This window comes from Crocodylus porosus, unplaced genomic scaffold, assembly GCF_001723895.1.
Source record: "Crocodylus porosus isolate Cpor-Errol unplaced genomic scaffold, CroPor_comp1, whole genome shotgun sequence".
Taxonomy (NCBI): domain Eukaryota; kingdom Metazoa; phylum Chordata; order Crocodylia; family Crocodylidae; genus Crocodylus; species Crocodylus porosus.
Window position 1 is genome coordinate 13,443,372 of NW_017728906.1, and position 14,275 is coordinate 13,457,646.

General features: G+C 46.5%; 1 protein-coding gene across 1 annotated transcript in view; it reads left to right on the top strand.

Moving 5' to 3' along the window:
- Positions 1–156: 156 nt before the first annotated feature.
- The window catches only part of GPR89B (G protein-coupled receptor 89B), a 26,369-nt gene continuing 12,250 nt past the window's right edge, over positions 157–14,275 (top strand). The window contains exons 1-7 of the mRNA XM_019528725.1: positions 157–276; positions 4,663–4,722; positions 5,353–5,456; positions 7,741–7,847; positions 10,713–10,814; positions 13,109–13,229; positions 13,514–13,594. Of these exons, the coding sequence (XP_019384270.1) occupies positions 235–276; positions 4,663–4,722; positions 5,353–5,456; positions 7,741–7,847; positions 10,713–10,814; positions 13,109–13,229; positions 13,514–13,594 (617 nt within the window). The 5' untranslated portion in view covers positions 157–234. The remainder of the gene's footprint in view (positions 277–4,662; positions 4,723–5,352; positions 5,457–7,740; positions 7,848–10,712; positions 10,815–13,108; positions 13,230–13,513; positions 13,595–14,275) is intronic.

Consider the following 14,275-nt stretch of genomic DNA (forward strand, 5'->3'; position numbering starts at 1 on the left):
GCGATCTAGTCCCACCCCCTGCCCCTGGCCTGCACCCAATCGCCACGCCCCCTGGCCGCTGGCCACGCCCGCGCTCTCCCTGCAGCGCCGCGTCCCAGCTCGGTGGGCGGGGCTATCGCGTCACTGGGCCCACCCGGAAGTGTCCGCGGCTCAGGGGAGGGGGTGGGGCCGCGCTTGGAGAATAGCCGACGCCGTTGCCACCGCCGTCTCCTCCCCTCCCCCCACAGCGCCGCCATGAGCTTCCTCGTGGACTCCGGCATTATGGTCACGTCGCAGGTGCGCCCCCTTCTCCCTCCCCGGCTGGCGGGGGCGGGGCTTGGAGCGGCGGCGGGGAAATGGGGGGAGCGCGGGAACTGGGGAGACCCGGACTGGTGGCGCCTGGGGAGGGCAGCCTTCGCCTCTAATTAGTCCTTAGTACTAATTAGTCACTAACTAGCAGCCTTTTTGGACCAGGACCCATTTGGAAGCATCGACGGCCAGTCCCAACCTAGTGCCTTTCACTCCTGACCCAGTGCTCCCTGTCCCCAGTGTGTGGGGTAGGGGGTCCTAAGCAGCCCCTTGCAGGCCGGCGCTGTGGCTGCTGGCAAGGGGAAAGCTGTGGTTTCCCACGTTTTTCTCCCTTTTGAAGTTTGGTCAGGACCCTGTTGTATATTCTTGCGATCCAAAATCAGCGGTCAGGTCTGACTCACTGGTCCTTGCTCCCAGGCCTTCCCTAGAGCTGTGATACTGGCAGTGCCATTTCCAGTCCAAAGCACGAGCACTTCCCACCCAAGAAAGGCAGCAGTGGTTCTGCACCCAGTCATGGCTGTAGGGTGCTGCTTGTGCCCTTCCCTGCATGGCAGGAAGCATGGGCAGAGGGAGGGTGCTTCTGCCTCTGCAGGAGCCTGCCTGCCTTCCCTCTCCTCCTGCTGTGTTGTGTGCAAGCGGGACGTTGGCGGCCCTTGACCTGCTGCAGGGTCAGGTGCTGTGGCAGGGTTTGGTTTTGTTTAGCATAGAGGTTATGTAGAGCTTTTCAACCTCCAGGTAAGACCGATGTAGAAGGCGGTCATCCTCAGGTGCCAGGGATTGCTGATGGGCAACGCAGAGTTTAGTGTAGGGGTCGGCAATGTTTTTGGACAGACAGCCAAAAACGCCTGCAAACTTGGCTTGTAAGGTGTTTTATTGTGTCAGGGCAGATGGCGTGGGAGCTCAAGGGGCTCAATCCTTGTTGTGGCAGTGCAGCTCCTGCCCCTTCCCTGCCATCTGCCCCAAGGTGCATGTGCCAAGCAAAATGCAGTCACGTGCGACACTCTGGCACCCATGCCAGGGGTTGCCTAGCCTTGGTTTATCTGGTGGTTGTATGGGATGGTTTGGGTAGGGCTGATCCTGCCTTGGGCAGGGGGTTGGACTACAGCAATGTTTCTTAGCCCCATGGGTCACGACCCAACAGCAGGTCGCAAGAGTATATGAAAGGGTCATGAGCAAACTTTAAAAATGGATTGTCCTTTAAAGGAGAAAAATGTGGGAAACTGCTGGTTTTCCCTTGCCAGCTGCCAGAGCTCCAGCCTGCAAAGGGCTGCTTGGTGCCCCTCATCTCCCACACACCCACCCATGGCCCCATGAACAGTGGGACTGAGGGCAGGGGGCAGCAGGTTGGGAGTGAGGGGCACAGGCAGGGCCAGGGGGCTGTTTTCTACTTAAACTACTTACTGGGTGGGGACTGGCCATTGATGTTTACAAATGGGTCCTGGTACAAAGAAGGTTGAGAACTGCTGCACTAGATGACCTCCGGAGATGCCTCCCAGCCTGACCGCTTTGTGACTGTGACCCCCTGTTCTTACTGCTTCATGGTTCTAGGCCCCTGTGGCTGGGAGCCCCCTCTGCAGGTGCCCCCTGGCCACACGTGCAGTTAACGGTGTGATAGGAACCAGGTGCAAAGGTCTTCCCCCTAATTTGGGGAATAACCTTGTGGCTTATTCCTTGTTCTGTTTTGTGTCTTTCTTTCCTTGTTTTGATTGTGTTGCATGAACAAATGGCCAGGTAACCACTTAAGACACAATCTGCTGGTAGACCAGGTTGGCAATAGGCAAATGTAGAGTTTTGATGATGGATTTTTCCGGGATAGGTTAGATAAGGATGATCCCGCTGCACACAGGGGGGTTGGACTAAATGGCCTCTGGAGGTCAGTTCCAGTCCTCATGCTCGGTGACTCAAAGTATAACATGTGCCAGGGGCCTTGGATTCAACAGGCTTCCTTCTGCCCCGGCCACCTTCTGGAGTGTGGTCTCCCTGACGGCTGTCTGGCTGCCTTTGGACTGCGTCATGGCACTGAGTCAGGCTTGTGTGTGGGCACCCCCCCGTTCTTTGCCTCTGATGAGTTGGTATTCTCTGCTTTTTGAATTCAGCCTCACTTCTCATATTGATCACCTACTCTGGAGGAAGTATCTCCCTGCCATTTGTTTTCTGATTGCATGCCTTGCATCAGGACTGTCCAACCTTGGAGTGGTTGGGGGCTGTATGTTGGTCAGGCCATAAGCTGTGCAGTGCTGTGTAGTGAGTGCCTTTGCACCACACTGTGCCTCCACTGCACTGTGTGGCAGGCATGACCCTGCAGTACCATGTCAGTGACCCAGTGCTACATTGCATAGGGTCCCTGGGGTCCCCTGAGTTGCCCACCTACAGACTTCCTTTTCCTTGCTGTGCTGCCGCACCCCAAGGGTGGAAGCAGGAGGCCAAAACTCCAGTGGCAATAGCAAAGATGTGGCCCACAGACCACCAGTTGGACAGCTCCTCCTTTCATCATTACTTCCTTCTCTTCGTTTGTGCTGGAGGCTTTGTGTCTTCCCATCATCTTCAGGGGCATCAGGTTGGTTAATTAAATTACTCTGTGTCTTTCTGCCAAATTATTACTCTTGCCTTTCTTCCCATCCTTTATTTGTCAGAGTTGCTTGTGGTCTTTTATATTGTAACCTCCTTGGATTGTATGTCCTCTTGTGTGTCTGCAGTTTTGGGGATATTAAATTAATACTAATCTTTTCTGTCAGATGACAGACTTGCACTTCTAGTTTATAGCTTTTGTTTCCTTCAGCTGCTCTTTACTAGCCTTAGAGTTGGAATCATTTTATGCAGATCGCACTCCCTCATTGTGCTTTCTTGACAAATGGCCTGAACCTAAATCTGGTGGTCATAAGTGTTGCCATTTTTACCCTTTTGCTATCAATTGCTTTTGAATTGCTCCCTTCCCCAGTTTCTCTGGCTGGTATCATTCCTGTCATCATTCAGACTTTTTGCTTTTTTTTTTTCCTCCCCAAGGCAAAACTGTTTGATCTTCCTTAACCCAGATTTTGGGCTTGATCTTCCTGTCTGTAAATCTCATCCTTCTATATCCAGAGTAGTGAGAGAAATTGTTGTCGCCATGGCTATGTTTCTACTGCTTTAGTTTCCTCTGTGTTCTTCCCTAAAGTTCACGTCCTTCTACATCTTGTGTCCAGAATGCTCACCTTTTCACATGCTCTCAGAATGACACAATTGGTGCTATCCTCTCTTACCTCCATTGATTTCTTGCCTCATTTGTCACATCAAAGCATTGTTTTTAAAAGAAATTTCTATGCTGTGTTTTTATTTAGTGTCTCTTAACTTGTATTCTTCCTTTTTTTTTAGTTTGATAGTTTCTGGGAGGTGGCTGTTGGTCTCTGGATAAAGTAGGAACTGGGGTCAGGCCTCCTTATTGTTACAAAATTTCTGAAACTAATTTTTTTAGCTAAGTCACCTTAACTCAGTTTCTCTGAATTTGCTTATCTCTAAAATTGGTATGATACTTGATCTGCTTCCTGTAAGGGTACTTGAGGCTGTGCTAAGGTTTATTTTTAAAGGATTTTGAATCACTGGTGATGGGTGTTTTCTGAGACAAAATGTTATTGGCTTACCTTGTGGGTCTAGTTTTTCCCTTGTAACTTTCTTAAGGACTTGCTTTCGCTTGTTTTGCCATGACTCTTCTGGAACGCCCTTTCTTACCTTCAAAACCACTTTTCACCTTAAATGCATTTAACTTAGTTGCTCTTGCTAAAGCATTTTGAGGAAGTGCATTAAGGCTAAGGGGACCAAAATCTTGGACACAGGGAGTGAAATCTTGGGATGTCTGTTAGAAACTCTGAAATTGATGGCAACTAAGCAGTTTCATGGCCCCTGTGACTGCAAGGTTTGCAAATGCTAGGCATGTTCAAGGCATTGCCTGGCACTAATGTGGGACCAGTTGTTTCAGATTCAGAAGGAAAGACTGATTTCGAGGAGTCCTTGGGATGCTGGGGATCCAGCCCTGAAATGTGGAAGGAACTATGTTACCAGTTCTGCAGGTGGAACTGTGTTGGTTTGGAATGGGGAAAGATTATATCCCGTAACTGATGTAGTATATTGCCTACTTACCCTTGCTGTCTTGCATTATTAGGAGTGAAGTAAGGCAGCATATGCTGTCAGCTGCTTTTCATCTCACTTTATCCTCTCATTCTTTCCATAGTAATGTCATCTTGGACCTCCCTGGAGAAACTGCTTTGAGAACAAGCTCTGTTCTTTCTGTGCTTTTTCCCTTTTCTTTTTCTTTTACAGATGTGGTGTGCCCCAGAAGCGTTTGGGCTTCCCATTTTGCACACTGCTTCCTAATGCCAACTCATTTGCATCTCTTTGTAGGTGCTCTTCTTTGGATTTGGGTGGCTGTTCTTCATGCGTCAGCTCTTCAAGGACTATGAGGTGAGGAGGGGGCCTTTCATTCAAACAGTCATTTGGCATATGGCAAAGTGATGCTGTTGCCTTTGAATCAAATGAGTAAAAGGTACTTTCAGGCACTTCCCCTTCCTTTGAGTTTTCAGTCTTTTTTTTTGCTTTTACAGTTATACTTTCCAGTTATTTAAAAGGAACATTTTTCCTCCTCATTTGTGGTCTGAAAGGTCTGTTCAGACAAGAGGGAAAACTTGTGGTGATACAAGAGAGAACTGTGTCGGCTAGGGATGACTGGAGGGCAGGCCTAATGCAGCCCTGCAGAATTTTATAGTTGCCTCCCACTGCTCTAGTGCAGAAATGGGGCCAGCTGAGACTGCAAGCAGTGCTCCATGTTTATCCAAGTTTATCTTTGCTGCATGCTGGAGTATGTGTTCCCCATAAACAGCCCTCTATATTACACTGCAGTCAGCTCTTGTATGACATGGATGTAGGCTTCTAGTTCCTAACAGCTGCTGGTTGATCTTCGATTTTGGTACGGGAAAGCACCCCACATCATAGACTCTGCTGACTAAGGCACCTCATGTTTTGTGTCTGATACGTACATGGACAGCAGCTTATGAGGATGGAAGTAACTCTTGTATCCTGTTTGCTCCATTGCAGGTACGGCAGTATGTTGTGCAGGTGGTCTTTTCTGTAACCTTTGCCTTCTCCTGTACCATGTTTGAGCTCATCATCTTTGAGATCTTGGGGGTGCTCAATAGCAGGTGAGTGTGAGAGCTGTCATGGCAAGTCTTCCTAAATATGGACATAGCCAGTGCTGGGTTCTCTAGGGGCTCTGGAACTAGTTTTGAGTTAATTATTGCTTCTCAAGGAAAGGACCGGTTTGGAAGGCAAAAACTACCTGGTTCCTATGTGATCTCTGCTCCTGGCAAACTCTGGGTCTTGAGGGCAAGTCTTTTACCTCCCTGCCTTAGTTTCTCTGTCTGTAAAATAGGGTTAATATTTGCACTGTTCCTTATGGAGTATTTTGAGGATTAATTCAGGTTATGTTAAATGATGTTAATGTTAACAGCTAAAGCGACAGTTGGAACATAAGAAGATTAGTCTGGAAGGGGTCTCCTGAGCCACTGTGTCCTGTCCCCCTCTTTTTCAATTAATAGTTTACCCAAGAAATCCCCAGAATTTCCAATTTAAGTGCCCACATCTACCTACAAGACACAATACTGAAACACCCACAGAACCCTGCAATATGACAAATAAGAGGGCTACTACAAGGAGGAGGAGCTGCTCTATACATCATGATGGTTTATGCAGTGATAAGATGTTAAGTTAACAAAGGAGCAAAAATTATACTGCAATAAGATGATAGTATTCTATAAATCAATGGTACTTTGATTTCCCTTCATGCTTTTAAGCTTTTTAGATGAAGCAAGTCTTCCATATAAAGAGAACCTTCCATTAGGTTTACCTCAGAAAAGAATCCAAGAAGACACAAAATAGAGAAAAATAGTTTACTCCAGTGCTCCTATTTAACTTTTTATTCTTACTTACTGAGAAGAGAGTACTCCGAGAAATTTTAAGGCAGCACATTCAAACCTGATGAAAGGCAATGTTACTTCACATAATGAATTATTAACCTATAGATTTGCTGCCACTCGTATCAGAAGGACTATTCTCTTTATTGTGAATCATACACGGAGACATCAGTATATACAAGCGCATCTACAGTTTCAATACCCAGAAGAAAAATAACAGATGTTCTTACTAGTGCTTGTACTTTGGTTCAACAGTAAATGCAAAGACATTTTGCCTAAAGCTAGGTGAAATTTTTCAGTCAAACAATTTATGCATCAAACCCCACAATTTTAGGTCAACCAAAACAATGAATATATGGGGAACTAGGTATATAATTTCTGCAAAGGGAGTGGGGGGGGAACGAACAAAACTTAGAATGTAATTTAAACTTTTTAAAATGCATCTATATTTAATTAGAAAAAACAGCCCATCTGAAAATGAATATTTGGTCAGCATAGCATCAAATTTAGGTTTGGGTCAACCTGCATATTTTTTCCTGATTCTTTTTTTGTTTCAGTTGGTGAACCAGAAAGCAAGTATTTGCTTGGCTCTAATTTTGCCTTCTTGCACAATTAAGTGCATTCTGGAGTTAATGGTGTTGCCATTATGGGCACGGTATGTGATTCGAAAGCCTGTTGCTCTCCTTCATTTAGGTACATAGGAAGGGATTTGTGTTCTTGAGGTCTCCAGCAAGATATAGCCAGGGCTGTCCTGGGTTTTAGTCCAGTGGTTCTCAACCAGCGTACTGCAAGCTCCTTCCGGGGTGTTGCAACATGGGTGCTGCCACAGCCAGGATAATCTTGCTACAGAGGCAGATCAAGAAGTAGCTGCTGCTCTTCCTGCAGTTCTTCCAGTCTAAGCCCCCAAGCTCTTCCTGGAATCAGAGAGCACTGGTCATGTGGTAACATGCACCCCTCTGTTCCTGGGAGGAGCATGCAGTGTCAGACTGGGAAAGACTGTGGTAAGAACATGTGCTCTGGCTGCAGCTCTTTGCACTGCCCATTCAGAGGTGTCTTGCTGTGTTGGAGCTGCCATTTGCATTGCACAGCCAGAGGAGCTGGATGTTGGCACACCTGGGGCAGCAGATAAGACCACGCTCCTTCCTCCCAAACACAGACCTCAGCGGCATGAGGAATTTTTCCCAGAACACAAAAGTCATGAGTTATCTCTGCTCTTTCCCGCTTTAGGTTTATCATAAAACCCTAATATAGGTAAGGAGCATGAGGTAATACCCTGTTGAGAACCACTGAGATAAGCAGAGGCATCTCAAAAGTGGTTTTCAACCAGGGGTGCTGCCAAATTCAAGAAGTTGTGGAGGGTACTGCACTTAGGCAGGCTGAAAACCATTGTCTTAAGCCAGTATTATTCAGCTGCATGGTTTAGTCACAAGGGGTAGCTGGTGCTGTATCTTAACTTTAAGAGGAGTCCTTTGCATTTCAAGTAGGCACTGAGTAATCTTTTTGTTCCTTTCAGCTCCCGGTATTTTCACTGGAAACTGAATCTCTATGTGATTTTGCTCCTCCTGGTCTTCATGGTGCCTTTTTACATTGGGTATTTTGTTGTGAGCAATATCCGACTTTGTGAGTATGCAGTCTCATGATGGCAAGCTTGCACAGTTTGTGGGCAGACTTTGAAAGATATTACCCTCTCCTGCTCTGACAGTGTTCCTGTGTGGGGAACTCCTCTTTGCTTGTCTCTATGAAGATCCTCAGGGCATCCAGCATATTGCAGTGTATTTCTTATAGAAATAAAATATAAATAAATATATATCCAAGCTTAGTAAATTCCAGCCCTTTTCATAAGAGCTACAGTAAAATCCCTGTTATCCGGCATTTAACTAGCTGGAATACTTTGTTAACTGGAATTTCTGGCCGGCTGGACGCAGGAGAAAGCTTGCATGTGGTGGCTACTGCCACAGTGTACGGCCACTGCCCCCCCCACCCCTTCTGCTCCACCAGCTGGACACTGAGGGGGGTGTGGGAAACTTGCATCTTCTGTGTGGGCTACCCTGTGCTGCCACTGCTCTGCTACACTGAGTGCTGCTCCGCAGTGCACTCTGCAGCTGCCGCTGCTCTGCATTCAGCTGCTGCCATCTCTGTACTCCATGTCTGGCAACCACCACCCCCCACACTTCCTGGCTCTGCGTCCAGCCAGAAACCCCTGTGCTTCAGGTAACCGGCATTTTTAGATTACCGGCACCTTCCGTTCCCCACTTGTGCTGGGTAATAGGGATTTTACTGTAATTATTTATTGCTCCCTGCTTGATTTTAGCCACTGCTCTTCCAATTATTTCTACTGCACCCAAACTATAAATCCTTTCTTTTTCCCCTCCTAACCACATTTCCTGTTCTTTCCTCCTCTGTTCATTTGCTAGATTTTTAGTTTTCTTTCTAAGTCTGACTAGTAGAGAGAGCGCACCAAATTCAAGTCTTGACATCCCCTGTGGATTTGCAAACCCTTTGTAAGGAGGTTGGGAGATTATTCTTCTCTTCCATATGTTGTTTTTCTTCATGTTCCTTCCCTTTCTCTTAGAGGTAACTTAGAGATATCTGGTGCCTGGTGATAGCCTTATTAGGATTTTACAACTGTTTGAAGTAAACCATAAACCCTTAGAGCCCAAAGTGGGACAACAAATGAGACACAGAAGCCTAGTAAACTAGTTCTTGCCTTTTTTTTCCCACCATGTCCAGATGAGGCCTCAGGCTGATGCCTCTTGTTATCTGGTTCCTTTTCCGTATGCTCATTCTTCCCCAGCCCTAGTTGCTGCTGATTGCTATCCATTATATTGCAGCTTGAGGGTAGAAGTAGCCTATTAAATATACTGACTAGGGACAAATATGAAATCCCTGGCAGGGGGCATTGTCTGTTGTGTGTTGACTTGGGCTTCATACAGACATTTGGTTTCTCTTGGGAGAGCCACTGCTGTCCCTGGAGAAATCACAAGCGTACAGATGCTCAGATTTTTTTTTTGCCCAGAGTAGCAATGGCTGCTCCAAGAGAAACCTAACTTGGGAATAATCAGAGATAAATAAACTTGCTCTCTCAGGAGAGTTTCATCTTTTGGGAGTGCAAATACCTGTACATGCTGTGGCTTCTCCCGAAGACAACATAGTCCTCAGGAAAACCCCCTGCATAAAGCCCTGGTAGACAGTGTTGCTCACTGGACTCTGCTGCTCCTTCACTGCTCCAGTCTGTCACCAAGCAGACAAGAGGAGCATGCGGTGCATGCTGAAATGTGTGCATAGGGCTGCACAATGTCAGCACTGCAAGCTCTTTAGTCTTCAGGCCTCAGCATTCAAATGTCTATACATGTGCTCCTGGGTAAGTTTCTATACCAGGAGATCAGACCTAGGAGAATTCTTCCAGGTTATTTGTATGTGTCTATGCAGCCTTAGTCTCACTTCTCAGGACCGATATCATTTTCCTTCCTTTCCACCATAGAAATCCTTGAGATTGGTTAGTTTTTAGCGAGCACCACTCTTTGCTGGCTACACCCTTACAACACAATTGGTGTTTGTACCATCCTTAATGCTTCCTTTCTGTGTTTTCTTATTTTGCCTCTCCTGTCTTCCATCTCCCTTCATGTCCTCTTTACCTTCTGAATTTTGATCTGCTCAATTAATTCCTTGCATTCCTTGTCATATTTCTTTGGAATTGTCAGTTGTAATGGTGCTAGGATTTCTACACCGCCTTCCTCACTGATGGGCTTGAGTATTCCCTCTACCTACTGTCTCATACAAGCTAGATTGCTTAATTCTTAGGGGGAAATTATCTTTATTTAAAAGTATTATTTTTAATTAGCAGAACACTTGTGATGGTTAGCACTCAAGACAAGTATTCTGTACAGTCGTACGTGTTTGGTCACATACAGGCATGCAGCGATCCTGCTGGTTGTCACATTTCTTTCCTGGTTTTCCACATGAGTTTATAAATAGGGTTGGGGTCCTTGAACCCTCTGTCCTGGCATTCCAGCCTCTGCAGCAGAGGGCTATTGCTGCATTCCTTTAGTTCCCTCAGGTATATGGCCCACTCCCTTTTAGCATGCTGTTGTCCTGTCCCTAGGGAGAAGTGATTGGAAGGTAGAACTGGGGCTTTGCTCTTTCTCTGCACTGGTTAGAAAACTGAGTGGGGACATTGCTTCTCCTCATGCCCTGTAGTAGCATGTGACGTCCTAGGGTGTGGGTTTTACATTCCCCGTGGAACAGCCCCTTCTGCTAGTGCCTTGCTGCATACCATGTCTGGTAGGTGATAAGCCCTTTGGAATTAGCCAGGGTTCTTAGAACTTAAAGCCCTAGAAGTATCTGGGTTAGGTGGCTCCACTTTTGACCACTTGTATGCAATAGTTTGGGACCAATGTAGTGATTTGACTGCCCTGAATGAAGCTTAGGCAGGGAAACTTCTTAATAATGGTTGCTTTTTTTTTCCTTCTCTCCCCTTTTTCTCAGTGCACAGAAAGAGGCTGTTCTTTGCTTGTCTCGTTTGGTTGACATTCATGTATTTCTTCTGGAAACTGGGAGATCCATTTCCTATCCTCAGTCCGAAACACGGTGAGCTTCATGCACATGCTGCTTTCGCCTCCTTGGTGGATATACTGCTTCCTTGTTTACGCTATCTGGCTCATGCCAGCCTTGTGAACTGAACCGGTTTCAGTAGAGGGAGGAAGGGGGATCTGGAATCCAGAAGAACTTAACGAATTTTTCCAGTTTTTAAGGCACTGGAAGGGTGTGGGGGTATTTTCTAGAACTCAGACAGCTGAATCTGATCCAAGGGGACCCCTACTTTCACTCTTTTGAAAAGTATTACTTAAAGGAAACCCGAAGAGGAGCAGAAAATGACAGAATCAGTGACCCCAGTTGACCAGTCTGAACCAAATTCCTGAAATTTGTTCTGTGCTATCACGTTATTCTCCAGCTCCCCTTGAAACTGCAGAGAATTCTGTGCATTGAGGTAACTGCAGAATCAGGATTTAAAGGCTTAATTGATCAATCTTTCCTGTGTGGGTCTTCTCAGATTGGAAATAAGAAGGGAGAAATTTACAGGCTTGTCTGATGCCTTGACTATTGACAGATGTTATTTTTAATTCCCAAGCATTTTTATTCTTCTGAGCAGTTATCACCACTGAAAGTTCACTCATCAATGAAGTGTTTCCTCCCTCCCCTGGGATGGAATACAACAGGGGATTAGTAACAGAACAACACTGCACACAGCTAGAGAGGCTGGAGGAGAGTGCTGAGTATCCATCAGAAGCTGCAGAGAGTTCTTGAGCTGGCAGATTAACTACCCTGGTGGGATTTGGCCAGAGTCCTGTGGCTAATCCTCTTTAACTTTGTGCAAAGTGCCAGACAACCTTTGTCATCTGCAGGTGTCTGGTACCTCATTATTTTTTACATTTCTTACATGGGCACGCTTCTGGCAGCATGGTGCCCTTTCCATGCCAGGGGCCTCTTGGCTTGAGAGATTCCCGAGAGAAGAGCGCCCCCTGCTGAATTAGCACATTTTGTACATTTACATTAATTTCTCATTAAAACTCCTATTGCTGCCATGCTCACTTTATAAAATGAGCACTTTCTGCAATCTCCCCCTGATTACAAGAGAGGGAAGCCACAAAGACTTAGAAACCCTGCTTTAAATGTCATTGAAACAGCCTGTGCATTTTAAATGCTGGTACCTGCTAGCACGTCAGGCAGGAAGCCAGCGTGCTGTTGTCCAGCTTGTAGCTGGTGTAAACTTCTGTGTAGCTGTGCATGACTCTGTGGTCCCAGTCTCCTTTTGTTAAGCCTCTCGGCCTTGTTTTATCATTTATTCCCCTTCCCTGAAGCATGAAATGTGGTCTGGCTCTCAGCCACCTCAGCTTCACACTCACATAAACTCCAAATAGGCTGTGTGGCAGCTGCTCTATATTTGGTTCTACACCCCAGAAGAGTCACTTGCATTTAGATGTGCATGGCACAGGGTCCCAGGAAAGCTTGGGCTGAATGGAGGACAGGAAAGGGCAAATGTAACTTAATCAGGACATCTGCCCTTGGTATGGTAGCAACCCTAGTTGTAATGCAAGCCCTACTTAATGCTTTATTACACTGAAGACACACTTTGTAGTATGAATTTAATGCTAATGCAAAATGCCACTTTGATAGCAGGCCAATAACTTTTGTTCATTCCCTATATGGATAGACGTAGCAGCAGCATACACTGCTTCTCTCATGCCACAACCCTACTGTCCTGCAAGGGTGTGTTACATAGGATATGAAGGGATTGCTTCTGGACATAACAGGGTAGTTCTAGGGCATTGCAACACCCTGGGGAGGAGCTTGCAGCACCCTAGATGAGAACCACTGCACTAAAACCCAGGACAGCCCTGGTTGTATTTTGGTGGAGACCTCAAGAACACAAATCCCTTTCTATGGTTTAGTTAGTTTATGGTGCCTTTGCTGAGAGTAACTGCACTGGTGCTGTGTGTGCTAGTTGTGGCAGTGGGTTTTGTATAAGGGACATATCGGACAGGAAATGTAATAAGACCCAAGAGCACTGCTGAGACCCCACTGTGGGCCAGAAGGGCAGTGGGGGAGCCCCTTCCCAGTCTTCTGGGGGTCCCTTCTTAGCTCAGGTTTCCTGACTGGTTTTTAAGCCTTAGAGTTCACATGCCTCCCTGAGTTTCATTCCTTTCCTTCCTTCCCCATCTGCTGCCTGCACTTGCTTCTAATTGCCTTCAGCACCTGGACTGTGAAGGCCATTAGCTCTGATAAGTAATTGAGTGAATGAGCATGTTCCATTGTGAGGACACTGATGTCTTGAACAGGACAGGAAAAGCAGATGGTTACTGATATTGTCTCCTCTCTCTCAGGGATCCTGTCCATAGAGCAGCTCATCAGCCGGGTGGGCGTAATTGGAGTGACACTCATGGCTCTGCTGTCGGGGTTTGGTGCTGTCAACTGTCCGTACACTTACATGTCCTATTTTCTCAGGTAAGAGCAGCCTCATGGAATTTTTTCTGTACTTTCCTTCTTGAGATTTGCCCTTCAGGTTCCCCTTTAGGCTTGGCCTTGGTGCCTTTCCTTTCCCTAGCCACTCAAGCACACTGCCCTTAGCTCTCCTAGTGCACTGCAGGACCCCTTCCATCACAGGTATGTGCTCTGCTTGCATGGGTCTTTCAGATCCTGTTTGTTTCTCCCAATTAATTCTCTGCATCCTTCCCATTCTCCCTGGAATAAAGTACCATGGCTAATGGAGTGCTGCATGCCTCTTGCAGGAATGTTACAGATGCAGATATTCTTGCACTGGAGCGCCGTCTTCTTCAAACCATGGATATGATCATCAGCAAAAAAAAGAGGTGAGGAGAATGCTGCAGAGGAAAGATGTTTTAGCTCACAGGTTTACATCTTGTGCGGATAAAATCAACTTGGTGCCATCAAGCTTTTAGCTGTCAGACATACATTCCTGGTCAGCAACAAAAATGATTAGAGGCCTGGGAAACATGACTTATGAGGAAAGGCTGAAAGAACTAGGGCTGTTTAGTCTGGGGAAGAGAAAACTTAGTGGAGCCGGGGGGCGTTTAATAATAATCTTCAAGTACAAAGAAGGGCAATTACAAAGTGGATGGAGATAGACTTTTCTCTGGGGCCATGGGGCAGAGGACTTGGATCTATGGCTTCAAACTGCAGCAGAGGAATGTTAGGATAGAGATGAGGAGGAACTTTCTGACTATGAGGGTGGTCAAGCATTGGAACAGGTTACCTAGGGAAGCTGTGGACTCTTCATCTCTGGAAATTTTCAAGAATAGGTTGGACAGACACTTGACTAAGATGGTTTTGTCCAGGTTGACCCTACCTTGAGCAGGGGGCTGGACTAGATAGTTTCTAGGGTCGGAAGGGACCTGAGCAGGTCATCTAGTCCGACCCCCTGCCATGGCAGGAAAGAGTACTAGGGTCAAATGACCCCAGCAAGATGTTCATCTAACCTCCTCTTAAACACCCCCAGGGTAGAAGTCTGTACCACTTCTCTTGGAAGTTGG